The sequence below is a fragment of the Sardina pilchardus genome, chromosome 9 (assembly GCF_963854185.1).
Source record: "Sardina pilchardus chromosome 9, fSarPil1.1, whole genome shotgun sequence".
In the NCBI taxonomy this organism is placed as follows: Eukaryota; Metazoa; Chordata; class Actinopteri; order Clupeiformes; family Clupeidae; genus Sardina; species Sardina pilchardus.
The window spans coordinates 26880542-26900697 of record NC_085002.1 but is presented as its reverse complement, the minus strand read 5'-3'; the positions used below and the strand labels follow the sequence as shown (position 1 = coordinate 26900697).

Below are 20156 nucleotides of genomic sequence, written 5' to 3'. Positions count from 1 at the left end.
ACTGGCTTTGCCCCAGTGCTGCCCGTAAGCCTCCCCCCCCCCCCCCCCTACCCCCCTCCATGTGCCAACCAACCAGCTGGCATCCTTGCTGCTGGGAGGCTGACCTAGGATCGGTTGGCATGGGGCCCTTGGTGTTGTATATGGACCCTGGTGTCATTGTGTCCTAGGCTGACCCCTAATCAGTTGGGAATGGCATACGAGAAAATACGGGCATATGGGGTGTGGGAACCAGCCTGTTAGATCATTCGGAGAAATGGATCTGCCACAACTGTGACGCTTTTTTGGACTCAGCAGCACACATAGCATCTAAAGGCTGAGAGGCAGTGGTGTGAGAGCTGAGGCTGAGATATAGAGAGATACGGATAGATAGAGGCAGACATGGCGTTTTGCATGACCTGTGAAAAAAAAGCAGAAGGCAGCAGCATATAATTATAGAATGTTTTTCTATTTTTTTTTTTAATCTCTCTCTGCTTCCTGTCTCATCCCTCTACTCCCTGTATACGGAGCAGCGCACGAGCCTCACTCAGCACCGGCCCCATTCCCCAGCTTATGACCCGTGCGTCTCCTCCATTACCCCCCATTATGTGTTTAGTGGTGTGAGAGTGAAGCCCAAGCAGCAGGTGCAGCACTATGCGGTGTGTAATCCACACTCCTGCCCTGGAGCCTCAGTTGCCGGCGCTAGCAACAGATGCTAGTAGCCCACTCATAGCACACCTGCCCGCCCCCATCCCCCGCCCATCCCCCTCCATCTCCCTGTGGCTCCTTCCCTAAGGCTGGTCCTCCTCCACCTTTCAGAAGCATCCATGTCTGTGGAGGTAGTGAAGAGAGAAGCACTGGCTGGGGTTTGTTGTGTGTGAGTTGGATGATTCATCCACACAATCTGGTCCTGCTGTTGCATCCTTGGGTAGTGTCTTGTGACGCATCTTTTTAGAGGAGAGACTGTCATTGTCACTGTTATGGCACAGCAGCACTCTAGCAGCTATGATTTTGTATGGCCAGCGTGTTTTTGTTCATCTCTAGGATGTTTGGAGGGAGTCGTGTGTGTGTGTTTGAAGTATGTGCTATACACAGTTGTTCGTTGATCTTCAGGCTTGTGTTTTTGAGAACACAAGTGGGTGGATGTGGATGTAGGTTTTTATGTCTTTTTCTGTGACAATCAACATTTATTTTGTGACATTTTTATACGCGCTTTCATACGTTTTTTTCTGCGCAAAGTTATTCACGCTACTGCAAATGAAGGTCAGTCGGCTCATCACCATAGCAGCCGTCAGCAGTGCGTTGCTCGGGCGATGACTTTGAGACGGGCTGTGATTGGCTGCTGGCAGCCGCTGGCAGATGTTTGGGTCCCTTTGGGTCCAGGGCGCAGCAGGACAGGGGACGTGCTCTGGAAGACGTGTCCAGACTTCACCAGATCCTCTCCAGCTGTCCAGCAGCCACAGCCTGCCTGCCCTGTACCGCTACCCAAGCCCAGCTTTATGGAGGGGTTTGCCTCGCTCAGTGGTGTTTTTTGCCCCCAACGGCACCTTCAAGGCAGCACAGCCTAAAAGGCACTTTACCCTATTCCTAACCCTAACCCCCTAACCCCCTCAACCCTCATCCTACCCCTAAACTTTCTTGAATTTCCCCTTGGGGATCAATAAAGTATCTATCTATCTATCTATCTATCTATCTATCTATCTATCTATCTATCTATCTAAACAGAGGGGAGTAGTGCCTTGAAGGAAGCGCTGCCTGGAAGGCACCATTGAGGGCAAATAATACCAAAGACCGGTTTGCCTCAGGGAAACTCTCAGACTGCAGTCCGGTTATAGCACAACAGGCCTGCTCACTAGGCTACCAAATAAATCAACCTGAATTTATTCATGAGTCACTGTTGTGTTATTTAGGTATTAGCTTCTGGAACAGGGACAGGGACAGTGAGAAGGACTGGAGGGGGGGGGGGGGTGCATGGGAAGATCTCCAAGCTTTATCAGTGTTGTGGTGTTAGAGATCTGGTGTTTTTCCAAGGGTGTTGAGCTCTCCTTTTTTCATGTAAGGATGATGATAGGCCATGTCTCCTTTCTCTCTCTCTCTCTCTCTCTCTCTCTCTCTCTCTCTCTCTCTCTCTCTCTCTCTCTCTCCCTCTCTCCCTCGGTCATAGACATGCCCTCATTCCACTCTGCAGACGTCTGGGTGGCCAGGGGAAGGGTGGGGTAATGGAAAAGTCACCCCTGAAGGAAGTCGGTGGCTGTAGCCAGCAAACACTTCTCGCCTGCCCACCCTGCATGCTTATGAGGTTGTTGAGTGCAACTGAAGGACTACCCACTGGGCCAGAGCGAAGGAGGGAGAGAGGGAGTGCGTGAGAGAAAGAGGGAGATTTAGACAGAAAAGGGCCCATAGTGTTAATCCATTATGCACACAAAGGCGGCAGTGCCAGCCTGTGTTGTGTTAGATTATAGAATATTTCCATGTTAGCCTTTGTAGTTCAGGGATAAAGTCTTTCCCATGTCACCAAGGGGGCCTATGTGTGGCTGATAAAAGACTATGCCCTTTTCTCATGACTTCCAGGGAGAAAGACTGCCTTGCCATTTCCCCATTTACCTTGCTGCACATTACAAGTGCAAGACATACAGTACAAGTTACGTTTTTAACCCTAAAAAGTTAAACATATTTCAGCAAGCCATTTTCTGTGTCTGAATTACTTACAATGCACAATTTCCCCATCCTTATTTTTCCCATGTAGTGTATAACAACAGATGAATAAACTGAATGTAATAGTGTATTTATTCCTCAGTGAGATATTTCACTCATACTGAGCTCTAGCGTCGTATGACGCCTTTGATAACTATGGGTCTGAGGCCTCTGCAAGGCACTCTGATGGAACTGAGCCCTGTTTTCTGTCTTCCTCTCTTTTTCTTTCTCTCTCTCTCTCTATGTTTCTTTCTCTCTCTCTCTGTTTCTATCTCTCTCTCTCTCTTTCTCTATTTCTCTCTCTGCGGTCACCACTGTGGTGTGTGATGGGGTGTAAATGGTGGTCTCAGAGGTGAATACACAGCTCCTGCCAGGGTCTTTGATGACATGAGCAGCCATTGTTGGCACTGATGCAGGAATCCTGCTAAGCAGACTAGATAAGAGGGCTGATGAAATGAACACTTCACAACTCTAACATGGTTTCCCATGATACCGTCATCAGCTGATGCTTGATGGCAAAACAGTCTGTATAGGCCTGGTTATATGATGGTGGTGTCGTGCAATTTCCTTTCTATTGTTGAGGTTGAAAGTAATTTAGTTTCCTTTCATGATTTAATGCTTCCCATGAAATAATGAATCTCTAATTTTCTTGTAACTTCTCTCTCTATTTGTTTCCTCTCCTTTTCTCTCTCTCACGCAGCGAGTGGTACCTGAATGGGAACTACCTGGTGATCATCGTGTCCATAAGCGTGATCCTGCCACTGGCCCTGATGAAGCAGCTCGGTGAGTGAGCGCTTTGCGTCCGCACTAAAATAAACATTTTCTTCTCCTCGCCACCTCTTTTTGCTTTTCTTCTCGTCTGTGACACATTCCAGCCTTGTGTTTCCCACCCCGCATGAATCATCCTGATGGTGTGGGCTGCCTGTGTGTGTGTGTGTGTGTGTGTGTGTGTGTGTGTGTGTGTGTGTGTGTGTGTGTGTGTGTGTGTGTGTGTCTGTGTGTGTGTCTGTGTGTGTGTGTGTGTATGTGTGTAGGGGGATCTTTGTGCTAGTTATGGTGATTCATGTAGGGGCCGAGAGAGCCACAGTGATGCTTTAATGTTCACTCATCCAAAGCCAAATTCCCCCAGTGGTTTATCACACCCACCCCTGCTCAGGCATTTTAACACATGAACATTAGCTGTGTGTGTGTCATTCTGCCTTGTCATTCAGACTAGACTGTGACGTGCAAAAGAGAGTGTTCGTCCTATCTATCCATAGTTGAACTTGTTTCATTTCTCTGTCACGTCTTCTTAATATTCTTTTCTTGCCTTCATAATCCTCTCTGTAATCCTTGTTCCTCCTCTGTGTGCTTTTGTTTCTCTTGAGTCGAGACACTAACATGCTGTAAGAAAACCCAGTTTGTTATGTCATCCCCGACAAACACAACAGACAAGAGAGAGGAAGAAAAAAAAGAGAGAGAGAGAGAGAGAGAGAGAGAGAGACAGAGACAGAGAGGGATTGAACTAGAGAGGGGGGGAGAGAGGAGGAGCAGGGTGAAGAAGGAGGGAAAGAGAAATGCAGGGAAAAGAAGGAAGAGACAGATAGAGGCAGATTGAATGAGAGAACGGTGAGAGAGGAAGAGAAGGGAAGAGAGAGATGGTGAGAAAGAGGGGGAGAGAGAGAGAGAGAGAGAGAGAGGGAGGTAAAGAGAAAGAGAGACAGCAGAGAAGAGAAGATGAGAGAGAGAGAGAGAGCGGCAGCGCCATGCTCGGTGCCAGTCCGCCCGCCGCTGCCAAAGTCTGTGTGATAATGAGCTCCAGCTTTCACTTCACTGCTTCCCTACTGCACAGTCGCACTGAAAGGCCTCAACACACATATACGCGCACGCCCACACACACACACATACACGCACACAGACACATGCACACACACACACACACACACACACACACACACATACACACATACACACACACACACACACACACACACACACACACACACACACACACACACACACACACACACACACACACACACGTACACACACACACACGCACGCACACACAGACACACACACACACACATACACAAACATGCATGCACGCACGGTATTACACACGCACACACACACACACACACATGCAAGCACACACGCAGGCACGCACGTACGCACGGTATGGTGCACATACTGTACACGCATGCACACATGCAAGCACACACACACACATACACACACACCCACACACACACAGACACGCGCACATACGGCATACACGCATGCACGCAGGCACACACGCACGGCACGCATTCAGTACATGCAAGCACACACACACACACACACACTCTTACTCTACTAGGAGCTCAGCTAAATCCCTCATTTTAATATTGCCGGGGATTGTATTGTATTGCACAGAATATTTGCTCAATTGTTGTTGTGTAAGTGCAAAAGATTCAGGAAAAGGCCAGTTGTCAAGTCTGCTCTGGATGTTAGTATTGATGTGTTAGTTAGGCAGCAGTGTGTGATTTGAGGCAGGTAGGCGGTGCGGAGAGACAATATATTTTCCTTTGATAGCTTGTGGATTGCCCATTCATCACTGTGGGATGGCACATTTTCTCCATGACAGTGTTCCCCCAGTGCTTAAGTACCCAGTGTATTAGTTGGCCAGGGCTATAAATTAAATGCCATTTACTCCTGACAGGGTTTTCATGCTTAGTAGTGGTCCGGTGCAGAGTCCGGCTTGTCTCCATAGTTAGGGAGGTCAGTTGGTAAGTGGACTCTCAAACCAGGAAGAAGATATTTTTTTTTGTTTAACCTATTATCCTCTCAATTGGTCAGTGTTGTCCCTCTGTGTAGACGAATGTATGATGCTCTATGTGTGTGTGTGTGTGTGTGTGCATGCGTGCGTGTGTGCGTGTGTATATGCTGTATATGGATATGTGTTGTAGAGGTGTTGTGTCATACAGTGTGTTGTTTGTGTATTTCAGGGTATCTGGGCTACACCAGTGGCTTCTCCCTCAGCTGTATGGTGTTCTTCCTGATTTCTGTGAGTTCATAACCACACATTCAAGCCTTTCATAACCAACATGAAGACTTATAATACCCTCCATAATCTTGCCATATTGTATAAACTTGGCTGATGGCTTCAACATCCAGGTCTATAGAACTCCCCTGACAATACTCATATGACCCTGGGTTAGTGAAAGTACATATGTGTCCATATGTGTCCATATGTGTAAGTGTGTGTGTGTGTGTGTGTGTGTGTGTGTGTGTGTGTGTGTGTGTGTGTGTGTGTGTGTGTGTGTGTGTGTGTGTGTGTGTGTGTGTGTGTTTCCCCTCAACAGTTGTAGGCTCTATTCATGTTTGGTATACCTCTGTGACCTAGTTTTGGAGCTGAGCACTAATCCGAGCACAGAGCGCTCTCTGACTGGGCTGGCGGGCTGCGCTATCGTTTCAGACAGAGTTTATGCAATTCTTCCCACCTCCAGGCATCAGTTCAACCCCACATCCCCATTTCAGTGCCCTGCTCTCTTTCTCTCGCTCTCTCTCTCTCTCCTCTCTCTCTCTCTCTCTCTCTCTATATATATATATGTATATACTGTATATATATATATTCCACTTTCTTACTCTCTCTCTTTTTTCTAATGTGAACTCTCACTCCAATCCAATCCCATCTCCTCCACACTCTTGGTCTCTCTCTTGCCTTGTCTGTCTCTTAATCTCTCTGTTTCTCTCCCTCTCCTTCCACAGGTCATATACAAGAAGTTCCAGTTGCCCTGCCCCTTTGAGGAGTTCTCCTTTAACAGGACGATCACGGCCAGCCTGATGAACGCCAGTGTAATAGCAGAACCTCGAGGGGTGATCGAGTCGGTGATCGACCCGACATGTGTGCCTAAAATGTTCAACATCAACTCAAAGGTGCGTCCGTGCAACCTGCGCCAGTGCAACAACACTCTGCCACACCCAAGGGTGGTGCAGGTGCAAGATAAAAACACCAGCTTGCAGCACCGGGGCTAAACAGGGCCTCTCACTGACAGGAAGAAGCACTGCACTGCAGGAGAAGATTATTCTAAGAACTCTCAGAATCAGAACCAGAATCAGAACTCTCCCAAACACTGTGGTTCTGTTTAAAGTGCAAAATCCCTGTACAGTAATTTCCCGCATATAAGCCACATTGTGTATAAGCCGCAGGACAGTGTTTTATGCCAATTAAAAGGAACAAAACCATATTGATACCATATTAACTGTCCACGTCGTGTATTAAGCTCATAGCTGAAATTGAGCAAAATCAATGTATAAGCCGCGGCTAATAGTCAGGAAATTCCTGTACACAGCCCTTTGTTTTTTCCAGGTGCTGGTGCAGATGCTATGTTAGAACTTAGTAGAACCTCAACAAAGAGTGTTCTGTACATCGCACACTGGAGAATATGATTTTATTTGCGTGAACAATGCGTTTCGGCAGTTTGCTGTTTATTGTGTGTCATCAATCTTTACCAGCCTTGAAAGTGGAAGCTGAAACTAGTTGAATATCTTGTGTACACAGACACTGATATTGAGAGCCATGACACAATAACAGTGCAGACATTTACGTTGTAATTGTGTTGTTGTGGCTCAATAGCCATTACTTGTTGGCTGGCTAAGTCTGCAGTGAGACATTGAAATGTGAGTGTAGAGATGCACACACAGACACACACACACACACACACACACACACATTTTTGCGTTTCATCACACTTGCTCTGGTTGTGCTCCAGTGACCAGCTTGCCAAATTTGGTTGTGAAATGGCAACCGCCACAGCGCTAAGGAATTCATCATTCGTCTCGACAACCATTGCAGCCCGCCAGACATTTCCGCTGCAATAACACACCTTGTCCTTCCTGTCGGGTCAGGGCGGACGTCACGTTAGCCAGACAGACTGACCAGTTCTCACCTGCAGCCGGGCTCCACTGGGCCCATATGTGCCTGTCCGGCTGTCACAGTGAAAAGTGTGTGTGAGAGAGAGAGAGAGACATTTCTTAGCTGAATCAGGCCAGACTCGTCCCCGTCCGTCCCTTCCCCCCACCTTGCGCATGAACGCCGGGCCACACATGGCTAATGAAAACCTCGGCTGGGTGGCTTCCAGGGCCAACTTAATCACTGCAACAATTAGCCCTCTGTGGAGCGCCCCTGGGTGGAACTGCCTTCAGTTGGTGGTACAGAGACCTCCGTTTCGGTGCCGCTGTATCCATGGTGACCTCGATGTTCTCTCTGTTTTTTTTTCCTTCTTATTTCCTTTACAGACAGCCTACACAATCCCCATCCTGGCATTCGCCTTCGTGTGCCACCCCGAAGTCCTGCCCATCTACACAGAGCTACGCAAGTAAGTGCCCCCTCCCTGCACTCCTTGCCCCCGCCCCGCCCTCCTTTCCCAGCACACCCTGCTGCATTGCAACCCCCCCCCCCACCCCCTCTCTCTCTCCTCATGCCAAAAGGCAGGCAGAAGGGTGGTGCAGTTCGGAGGCTGCAGGTCCAGCTCCACATCTTCCTGTTCATCGGTCACTACAGTCACATGCCCCACTCTGACCCCTCTGACTTCCCAGCTGAACTGCATTTGTGTACCATAGCCTACTTTACTATAAGGATGCTACAGTTGTGTATGAGCATGCTGAACTACTGATTAGCCATAGCAACTGCAGCACTGAGCACTGATTAAAACTGAAAAGAGGAAAGAAAAAAAACAACAACAGCAATGGCCTGCGTGTCAGAGATGTATGTGACTTGACTGGCCAAATAGAAATAGTCCTTAGGCTCAAGCTGGCATTTTATTAGTGTGTTGTGCGTTTGTGTTGTACCTTGTTGTGTGTGTGTGTGTGTGTGTGTGTGTGTGTGTGTGTGTGTGTGTGCATGGGTGCATTTGTTTGTGCGTGCGTTTGCGCGTGCGTGCGTGCGTCCGTGTGTGTGGGTGTGGGTGTTTGTGTGTGTGTGTGTGTGTGTGTGTGTGTGTGAGTGAGAGAGAGAGAGAGAGAGAGAGAGAGAGAGAGAGAGAGAGAGAGAGAGAGAGAGAGAGAGAGAGAGAGAGAGAGAGAGAGAGAGAGAGAGAGAGAGGTTGTGAGGTTGTTGTTGTTGTGCGCAGGGACTGGGTGCAGTAGGTTCTTCATCACATCCCGATATTCTCTTGAATTTCAGCCCCACCAAGAAAAAGATGCAGCATGTGTCCAACATCTCCATCGCAGTCATGTACACCATGTACTTCCTGGCTGCTCTGTTTGGATATCTGACCTTCTATGGTGAGGCCTGGCCACCTGCCATGACCATTCTCCATCTCTCCGACGTCTCTCTCTCTCTCTCTCTCTCTCTCTGTCTTCTTCTCTTCTTTTTGTCGTTTGCCTCTCTATAATCATCCCGTACTTTCACAGGGCCACATTCGCTTTAGCCTCAGTCATGCCAAAAGCACTCACTCATTAACCATTTGCCAAAACTGAGCGAGGAGAACAAAAGAGGAGGTTTACTGCAGGTCACCCCCTTGTAAACCTCTCCTCTTACGGGGAATGGTTATCAGCAAGTGGAGGTGGCTGTGATGTTGATATTCATAGGAATGTTCTGGAACAGACGTGCCTTCATCTTCTAATTTCATTTGGTGTTGAATGGCTGTCTGGGTCCGGGTTTGCGGTGAAGTCACCGGTGGTTGGACAAAAGCACTGTAATCATATTAAGCTTTGTCCCAGTTTCCCACACTTTGTTGTTGTTTGTGTTTGCTTGTTTTTGAATTGCTTATTTATGTTGAAGGGGTTGCAGTGATCCCCCAATGGTGTCACCGCTCCCTCTACTGGCCATTCATTATGTCTACTGAAGCCTGGGCTGTGTGCAAAATCAATATCGTGACGCATGATTGGTCAGTGTGAACCTCTTGAACCAATCGCAAATGTTGGTACTGATTTCTCACACGTTTCTCCCATTTGGCCCTGACTGTGTGCTGTGCTAAAGTGGCATGGATTATCGTAACCCCTCCAATGTAAAGAACTCTTCATGAATCTCTGTGGCATAGCCTAGTAAACCTTAAGAACAAAGTGAGCCCGCACAGACTGAAAATACATGTGATCCTTTTTGGTTAATGCTGAAGAGATTTATTTTGTCGTTTGATTTTTTATCAACAAATAGGGCTGTGTTCAGGGCATCAATTGGGCTGTGTTCAGGACATATCAAGAAATGATCTAATCCGAGAAACTCAGCTAATCTAGATGACATTTCACAGAGACACAGACTCCTTAGCAAAGCCCTATTTCTTGGTGTGATGCGTTTAATCTGCTGGTTGCAGATACAGTATCTATGGTTCATCTCAATCAATACAATCAGCACCCTGTATGTGTCCAACACTGTCTTCATTCTTTGCTCATTACTGATATAAATGGAGTCTCTCTTCATCCTCTTCTCTCTCTCTCCTTCTCTCTCTCTCTCTCTCTCTCTCTCTCTCTCCCTCTCTCTCTCTCTCCCTCTCTCTCTCTCTCAAACAGAGAGAGTAGAGTCTGAGCTGCTGCACACCTACAGCAGAATTGATCCGTACGACACCCTCATCCTGTGCGTGCGTGTTGCTGTGCTCACGGCCGTCACACTCACCGTACCCATAGTGCTCTTCCCGGTGAGTCATCGACCCCCGCCGTGTGATCGCACACTCACACACTCAAGCACACACACACAAACACACACGCACACAAACACACACACACACACACACACACACACACACACACACACACACACACACACACACACACACACACACACACACATATCACGCCTTTAGTGTGAGCTCTGATCTCCCAGGGAGCTGGCTCATGGCTGTACCCTAAGAGAGATGGTTCATAGTTAGTCTCTGGTAGCTTGGAGCTGAACTGATGAATACCATTAAAAGCAATCACATTTAATCTAAGCAGTTATTCTAAATTGAACAGTAATTGGTCTATTTCTAATTCATTGGTGTTGAATGTTGGGTTGATATATTATATTATATTATATTATATTATGAATTTAAGATGATCTTGGCATTTCCTCCAAAGTGTCCAACATATATGCACAGCACAGTAAGCCTGACAGTGTGATGTGAAGTCTTAGTGAATGACCAAGTTGTATAGTCACTTTCCTGCTGTTATTAAAGAAAGGATATGTGTAGATGCATCTAAGATTTAATGCATAGCCCGCTGTGATCAGTCTCTAAATGCAACACAGGCGTGAGTATGTAGGTGATTGGTCAGTCAGATAATTTGACCTCTGTGTGACCCCCCCTCCCAAACAGGTGCGTCGGGCCATCCAGCAGATGCTGTTCCCCAACAAGACCTTCTTCTGGCCGAGGCACATTGCCATCGCCTTTGTTCTGCTCACCATCATCAACCTGCTGGTCATCTTTGCCCCCAACATCCTGGGCATCTTTGGGTTCATTGGTGAGTGGGACTGCCCTATCCTAATTCAGCCCAAGTGCGTCACCAGCACAATCTCTCTTTTTATTTAGTTCCTGGGAAGGGTGATAATTGGATACAACTGAAAATGTTTGTTTTAACTGTGGCGAAGGGAGAGAGCCTCAGATCAGGGTTTCAGCGGGTGCTAAACCTGCAGCTCGACCTGTCAGGGCCAAAGAGCCAGGCTCACAGAAGCACAAACCGCAGTTTTACAGTTTTTATTACATTTCATTTTATTTTATTATAACTTTTGTGCTCCGCTATTTGATTTCACACCTCAGGAGGTAAAGTCACAGACTGATCCGTGGCTATCTCCATGTGCTCAGAGGATCACACACACACACACACACACACACACACACACACACCCCACCCATTCCTATGTGTTGTTACAGTTTAATGTGTGTGTGTGTATGTGTGTGGTCATACAGGTCTCAGTGTCATATCTTCAGCCAGTATAACACCATCAACCACCCACTGTAGTTCACATACCTTACATTTCCTTTCATCTTACTAGCAACACTTTGATCCAATAAGTCCCTTAAGCTTACAAAGGTATACTTACTCCAATGAATGTGTGGAAAAGCTATGTAATCGGCTGAGGAATGCTTTCTATAGAGCAACTTTTCCTCGGTTTGGTTATGCAACCCGAGTCTGGCTTTTTTTTTTTTACTGTAGGACATTTGTCCCAGTTTTAAAGCTTATACCTCATGCCTCCATCAGTTTAGACTGACCTTTCCCTTAGAGCACAAGAACACTGACCTCGTTTGTATGCTGCAAAGTCACCTCAGGTTAACCTATGGGACTCATAACTTTTTTTTTTTTCATAATCCATGGAAATAGAATAAAGCACTGAAATACAGAACAGAAGAAAGAGATAATCAGCTTAGCGCTGGAGCAGTGCGGCGATATCAGAGGAACACACACACACACACACACACACACACACAATACACGTCTGTGTTTCAATCTATTGACCCCTTTGTGCAGGCCTATACACAGACGTCTATCTTCAGTGAAATGATTTGGTCCTCTCACGTGTGTTGTAGTAGCATTACTGTAGCTCTCAGAACATTAGTGAGTTTGTTAGTGAGTTCACAGGGCTAATACGTTGACAGCTAAGAAATGTCACTTTTGCGATTTAAATGTCATATGATTTGGGGCTTTTTGGGGCTCTATAAGTTTTGGTTGAGCTCCTTGTCCTCTGAGATGATTGGTTACGAATCAATGTACCGCAAAATAGTTTTCAAAATAATGTTCCTTGAGGTATGTTTTAACTTTTTATGAATACTACAAGCACATAATGAATGTGAAATCGGACAGGGTGATTGTGAAGGAAGGAAGAGAGGAGGCTTTGCTTGTTAAATGATTTCTTGAGCTTGAGGTTAGAATCAGACATGCTCTGGCACCTCGCCTGGTGGCACTAGGACCTCTCGGGCAGCACTACCTCTCGCTAACCAGCAGAGGCTCTCCCAGCCTCATATTTCACATAACTGAACCTGATGCAAGTTTTTTTTTTGTTTTTCTCTTTCTCTCCCCCCGTCTCTCTCTCTCTTCCTCTCTCCCTCTCTCCGTCTCCACAGGTGCCACATCTGCCCCCTGTCTAATCTTCATCTTCCCTGCGGTCTTCTACATCCGCATCGTGCCCAAAGAGGACGAACCTCTGCGCTCTCCCCCCAAGATTCTGGTGAGTGTCTCATCCGCTCTTGTCCCTCACCGACTCACTTCCCTGCACCTGTCACCTACTGTACTGTACTGTAGGTGTGAGCTCTGCCCCAAGGGGCAGGGCAGCACTGGAGGAGAAACTACAGCATGGCCTGAGAAAGCACAAAAGGGCTTAGGGCGCTCAGGAGTTTGTAAAATAGTACTCAGGTGCTCTTCTGCTACGGGTAAGGTGAGAATCCAAAAGCAAAAAAAGATTTGCAGAGGCACTCTGAGATTTTTAGGAAATATTAAAAAAGCCTTTAATAATACATGGCAAACACTGGATTGAAAGCACATGGGCCTACGCGTTGTGGCCATATTGGCCTTCATCAGGGCATACAGCATTAACTATTAGCTGATGATACATCGGAGACCTATGTGGGTTGTGTTATGGGGCAACAGCATCGGCATTAAAGGCAACATTAGCAAAACACATTTCAGTTGGGTTTTAATAATGTCTCGCACCGTGAGAAATAAACGCTCGCTGTTGGAAAGTAGCTGTTGACCATTTCTCTGAGTTATGTGTCTCATCAGAGTTGCTCATAGACTTGCGCTCGAGGGTTGCTTGCTCGCCATAAAAATGTAATGGCTTAAATTTTGCAAGGGAGAGAGAGAGTGGATTTCATTCCTCTAATTCCCCCGAGGCTGGCGCGCACGCCCAGTCACCCCAGTGTACTGCTAGTGGGCGAAAGGCTGGGATGGCTGTAGCATTCCCCCCCCAAAACATGTCAAGCAGGGTATATGCATTAATCAAATATGGCCCAGATCATTGTCCTGTCAGAGGGGACCAAATCCCTCACTGCCCCTTCACTCCGCCTGATTATTCTTGGCTCAATGCATCCAATGCATGTCCAGTGGGCCATGACCTCGCCCGCTCAGCTGATGATGTGGACCTTTCTGCCAATAGACCTTTTTCACAGCAGCAGCCATTTTGACATGAAATGGAGGGCAGGCCTACAGTAGCTGTTACACAGGGCATTAATCGAGGTTCTGATTCTGCTGAACTTGATTGTTTCATGTCACAATGGCTGCTGTGGAAAAAGGTCTATTGGCAGCTCTCGACTCAGTAAGTTAGAGTGAATGTGCCGTCAGAGTCGTGCTAATGGAGGTGGGGACTGCAGCATGTGTGGAGTAAGGACCCCTCAGGATTGAGCGTGTGGGCAGTATACTGTACTGATGTGGCACGGATCCAGAGAGGGTTAAAGCGGAGCGAGAGGCGCAAACGTTCGATCATTTCCGCGTCCTGTCTTCGCAAAGGGGAGGGGGGCAAAATCCCCCTTTAAGCAGACCTCCGTTACATTCGAACTGAACTGCTTGCCAATCTGACAGAGATCGATATCCCACTATGACGTCTTTGCGACACACCTTTAAGCAGACAGGAACTGTTCGAATTTTGCTTCCATAGAGATGCATTATGTTGCTCTATCTGGTCAGTAATGAAGGATCTTTGACGGATCTGAGAGACAGCTTGGACCCATGAGTCACTCTGGTCCTCAATGGACCCCATGTCTCCTCCCGCGATCGTATGTGCTTCCCTTTCTCAAGTTCTCTCTCACTGTCTGTGATCTGTTTTTTTTTTTACTTTGTGTCCCTTTTTCCCTTTTCACTCTCTCCCTTTGTCTCCGTCTCTCTCTTTTGCTTGTCTCATATGTTTTTTTTCTTCTTTTTCTTCTGTTTCTATTCACTCACTCTTTTTCTCTCTGTTTTGCAGGCCATCTGTTTTGCCATCCTCGGAATCCTGTTTATGATAATGAGCTTGAGCTTCATCATCATCGATTGGACAACAGGGAGCAGTAAAGCCAGCAGTGGTCACTAAACCCCTCCCACCATCACGTATAAGTGGGGTGTTTTGTTTTTATAATTTAATTTTTATCTCCTGTGTATCATTTGGGTCATTATTGTAGAGAATGCACTCTCTCTCTCTCTCTCTCTCTCTGTTTCTCTCTCTATCTCTATCTCTCTCTGTCTCTGTCTCTGTCTCTCGTTCTCTCTCTCTGTGGAAAGTTGAGAAAAGGCCAGTGTACAGCAGGGGCATTCAGAGGCCTGGATAGTTACTGCAGTCTTTTCAAAGCGTTAGTTCCTTGTGTCCTTGGCTTCCACTCAGAGCCACGTTGTCTGTGTCTGTCTCCGTGTCTGTGAAGGTGCCCGCCAAAGTTACCCTGCTCCAAAATAAGCAATCCCAACTTTCCAGGATAGAAAAAGATGGTGCATTCTCTCCAAGCAAAGGGTGTCTCACCTCTCAAGCAGACTTGCTAAAAAAAACTGGTCCCATTTCTCATCTCCCACAACTGAGTAGGAACACTCAGTGTTTTGTTTTGTTATGTTTTGTTTTGTTTTGCGTGTCTCTTTGTAAGGACCTCTCACCTCCACAAATGCAGAGCCACGGTCTTTGGGAGAACCTCGAAAAGCCTCGAAGGATGGGAGGTGGCGTGGGTGTGCTCTCATAGTAGTCCCTGTACCTGTGGTGCAACAGTCAACTGTAATAAGTTATTATTATCCACTAGCACAATGGCAATATTCTGTGCAATAGCTGAAGGAAGGGCTTGACCAGGAAAGCTAGCTGGCAGACTAATTCTTTTCGTGGAAACATAGCCTTTTGCTTTTTTTTTTTTTTTGGTAGTTTTGTTTTGTTGTCATGGTCCACCCCACTGTGTTAGCCACATCTAGTTTTAGATACATTTATGAAATATGTGAGATGTGTCAACATGTATGCAGCATACATACAAACGGTATGCAGACTTTAGGGTTACACTTGATACAAAAAAAACATACATCTGTGTCTATATCTCATAAAACCATCCTGGCTCAGTGGCATCAGAGCTTCTTGATTCTTATCTACTCTTCCAGGAAAGCATATCGGTCAGTGACACTGTTCTGGAAAGTTCCTAGTTATTTCAAGAACATCTTCTGATCTCGTGTGTGTTTTTAGCTGTGTCCTGTATATCAGTATCTCTATGTTTGGGTTGAAAACACTTGTAACCTCTGATTCACGATGGCCGCCATTATGTCACTGTAAACAGATGCTGTTTGTTTTGTGAAAAGGTCAGTTGGTTTTAGGGTTTTTTCCATGGCGGTGGTTGTGTGGTGGAGTTATCTTGTTGTTTCTGAGTATTACACAGAAAGTAGTCAGAGATAACCAAAAAGTGTATAAGTATATAAACAAAAGTCTATAGATAAAGTATATAAATGAATTTACAGGGTCCTCTCTTCTTAAGGAGAGTTTAAGGAGGATATATGTAAACAGTTTTGCTTATTAGAGATTCAACTCATCTAGAGGCTGAGTTGTTCTCAACACTTTAGCAGCTGCTGTGTTTTCCTGTCTATGTGGTATCTGTGTGCATAATGTGCATACGTGTGTGTGTGTGTGTGTGTGTGTGTATGTGTGTGTGTGTGTGTGTGTGTGTGTGTGTGTGCGCATGTGCGTGTGTGTGTGTGTGTGTTGGCAGGTATGTTTGCAACACTAGTTTTTTAGGTCCACCCACACATCGGGAGGGATTAGGGCTTTTTCTGCTCGGCCAAACTCGAGTGGCAGAATAAAAAATCTGCGGGATTAAGGTTTGAGATTGGATTGAATTTTGTTAGGTTTGACCTCATTCAGCAAAGGTCACTGCCTGTAATGCATGGCTGTGTAGCTGTGACCAGATAGTAGCTACTGTATAGCACTTTCATTCTAAAGCACAACATACATAGAGCCATTAATCAACTGACTGGGTGAAATTATGTTGTGAACAAGTACTCATAGCGTAATGTGTTTTGTAGGCGTAATTACACGGCATACTGTATGGGCTGTAACGTTCAACTAATCTTTAAGTGAAATGTGGTATTGAAATTCTTAATAAGGCACAAGAAACTGCTCTCAGAAAATGTTGAATTTGTTGTCTAACATGGTACAAGAATATTTTTTATTTTATTATTATTTTTTAATTATAATCAGTGCTTACCGTCCCAAATTGTCTGTGCTGCCCCATGTTAAGCGGCCATTGTCATTTATAGTGTTAACATTGTGATGTGATATCCGTCCTCGTCCTCCAAGTATGGGGAAAACTGTAAGACTCATTCAGTGGATGTCCTGTAAGGATCAGTACATATCATTCAAAAGATGAGGAAAAAAGAAAACGCTATACTAAAAACTATAAACATAAAGTAGGTGTATTAAACCGTGGTACTTTTTTAGATGGGTTTTGTGAGATTTCCAATGGATTGATGGACCATGTGTTTAATTGCATTATTAATCTCGGATCAGTTTCAAGGCCTGGAGCAGTCAGTCCCCCCCCCCCCGCGCGCTCCGAACATACAAAGGATATTGACAAGAAGGAGGCTTAAAAGATCAATGAAGTCCATCCATTGCATAGGCTTCTTCATCCTTGAGTGGTTCAGAGTAGTATTCTTCTGTAGCATCTGAGAAGACTCAACGTTGTCTTTTTCCATGTCGGATATGCATATCCTTACAGCACAGAGTTTGGTAATAATAGTGTTCCTGATATTTTTGATATATATTTTAATGTTTATTTTGTCAACAAATAAAAGAAATATATATAAATGGTTTTGTACCACAAAACCTCTTTCTCCCCTTGGTCATGGATTCCTTTGACCAGGTGTGTGTGCGTACAGTATGTGTCAGTATTCAGAGACATGTCGGTCAATATTATCATTTCCTTCTCTCGTTTTATATGTGAGGTCTTCTGCCACCTCCGGTGTGTCATGGTGTCATTCTTGCTGCATTTGTGATGAATTTTTGAGGATTTATCCCTCTGCTTTGATCCTGTTGTTGGAAATGAACCAGACCCGTCAGAGTCATTCATGTTCGACAGACTGGCAGTGAGGGGAGAAGGGTCACAGACCAGGCTCAGTACTAATTCCTGATAATATATATTTAAAAAAAAAAAAAACTTGAGCATGTTGATCGGTTCACATTTCAAGAGCAAAACGTTAGCACTTAAAACTCGCAGTGGCAGTTAAACTTCATCTTACTGTATCAGATGGCACAAATTGAATCAAGTGATAAAGTGTATAGCACAAGGCATGGTTGATTTGTCTGCGTACGGTCATGATGGCCATTTGGTGGCTATCGGCCTATACGTGACATTTCAAAGAAATGTAAAGAGGTGAAGCACACCAGTTCCTGTTAATGAGCGCTGGAAGGAAACGTCTGAAAGTCTGGACAATTTCCAACAAAAACCTTTCATGTGTCTGGTAACCAGGTCTTATTAATTTCACTCTTTACCCTTTGTGATTCAGTGAAAATATATATAAAATATATGGGTGAATAACAAACTTGTATGAGTTTCGACTTACGTGGCAGCATTTATAAATAATGTATATAAATGTAAACCCTTTATATTCGATATGCACATCTAGTTTGTACATTGTAAATAGAAGGAGCAGGTTTAGTCAGATATTAAAAAGAAACAAATGTAATAATTTTTAAAGTGCTTTTTAAAAAGCCTTCAATTTATGTCTTTATTTTCTGTTGTCTCCAAACATTGAGTACATTGCTGGCAGTTATTGTACTGTAAACAATGTTGAAATAAAAAAAAGAAAGAAACTATGATATCATGCCTGATTTCCACTGAGTACTGAAAACATACACACACACACACACACACACACACACACACACACACTACCTGCACATTGACATCACTATTCACTCCAGTCAAACCATTGTATGAAATGCAACAGCAGAAACAGTGAGCAGATATTCCAGATCACCCAGTTCCAATAGGTACACTAATTATTACCTCTGCCAAGGAGGTTATGTTTTCATCAGGGTTTGTTCATCTGTCTGCTTGTTTGTTCGCAAGATACAGTAATTTCCCGCATATAAGCCGCATTGTGTATAAGCCGCAGGACAGTGTTTTATGCAAGATAAAAGAAACAAAACCATATTAATACCATATTAACTGTCCCTGTGTATTAACCTCATAGCTGAAGACATTTTGCAAAATCAATGTATAAGCCGCAGCTAATAGTCGGGAAATTACGGTAACTCAAAAAGTTATGGATGGATTTCGATTATATTTTCAGGGAAGGTCTGAAATGACCCAAGGAACCCAATGGGAGTGATCCGTAAATTGAAAATGTCCCCGTTTTTTTCCACATTTTTGGAATTATGCCCCCAGTTTTGGTCTTGGACATCTGGTCACCTTAATCTATACCTACCTGTCCAGTCCACAAAGAGATTGGAGTGTGATATTCAAATGATCCCTCGCCAGTGTGGAAATTAAGTTGTGGCGTGGTTCCAGTCGAGTCCATGAAGCCCTCAGTGGACAGACAGTGAAATATGGCCGCCGACACCAACGGCAGGTCCATCACTCCTCCAGGGTGACAAGTGCACATGCTCTGCTAAAGGCTGGAGTGGACAATGATGACCACGTCAAAAAGAAGTTACCCACAGGGACCCAGGTTCGATTCTGACCTGCGGTCATATCCCGATCCCACCCCATCTCTCTCTCCCACCCGCTTCCTGTCAACCTCTTCACTGTCCTGTCGTAATAAAGGCAAAAAGCCCCAAAAAGTTTGTTTTGAACCCCAAAACATATTTGCACCAACAGAATGTACTTATGTACAAACACTGCATTATGCTACACTTCAGTGAGTAACACAAGTTAACTAGAATGTCACAATCAACAAACATTTTAGTTGTTTTATGGAACATCATGTTATGGCAGAGTATAGTAACTGTAGAATAGAAATAGAATAGATATATACTTTTTTAATCCTGTGAGGGAAAATAGTTTCTCTGCATTTAACCCAATTGAACAAAATTAGTGAACACACACAGCACACTCACAGTGAGGTGAGTCACACACTAACCCAGAGCAGTGAGCTGCCTGCCCAACCAGCGGCGCTCGGGGAGCAGTGAGGGGTTAGGTGCCTTGCTCAAGGGCACTTCAGCCGTGGACTGGTCGGGGATCGAAATGGCAACCCTCCGGTTACAAGCCAAAGCCCTAATCAGTAGGCCACGGCTGCCCACAGCTGCCCTGTACTATGTGTCTAAATCAATGATGGAAAAAAGTGTAGTGCTTCCATGATTCTACTACTTGCTAATTGTTTTAATAAACTAGGATATTCTGACTTCTATTATGAAGCATGGAGATGTTTTATCTGCCTTGAAAACACTTCAGACCCCATCAGCAGGGTAGATACTCTATCAGCAGTGCATTGTGAACATCAGTGATATCTACATCAACTTTTCATCCTCCAAAGTAAAACATGTATTTATACAGTAAATACATGTACATTTATATGTAGCTGACAAGATGCATTCTATCTTTTTTCCCTCATTACAATCATTTTTGCTACCAACTCAACCCTGGACATACAGTATTTCATTACCTAAATGTGCATAACTTGCACATCACCTTCAG

The 20156-nt window shown here is 45.2% G+C and overlaps 1 protein-coding gene across 3 annotated transcripts in view; it reads left to right on the top strand.

Moving 5' to 3' along the window:
- Positions 1–18337, top strand: part of LOC134091804 (sodium-coupled neutral amino acid transporter 3-like) — a 52790-nt gene extending 34453 nt beyond the window's left edge. For all 3 annotated transcript variants that reach the window (XM_062544475.1, XM_062544474.1, XM_062544476.1), the window contains 9 exons: positions 3371–3453; positions 5640–5698; positions 6403–6570; positions 7933–8012; positions 8819–8919; positions 10144–10268; positions 10923–11067; positions 12666–12769; positions 14498–18337. In XM_062544475.1, the coding sequence (XP_062400459.1) occupies positions 3371–3453; positions 5640–5698; positions 6403–6570; positions 7933–8012; positions 8819–8919; positions 10144–10268; positions 10923–11067; positions 12666–12769; positions 14498–14602 (970 nt within the window). In that variant the 3' untranslated portion in view covers positions 14603–18337. The remainder of the gene's footprint in view (positions 1–3370; positions 3454–5639; positions 5699–6402; positions 6571–7932; positions 8013–8818; positions 8920–10143; positions 10269–10922; positions 11068–12665; positions 12770–14497) is intronic.
- Positions 18338–20156: the final 1819 nt, after the last annotated feature.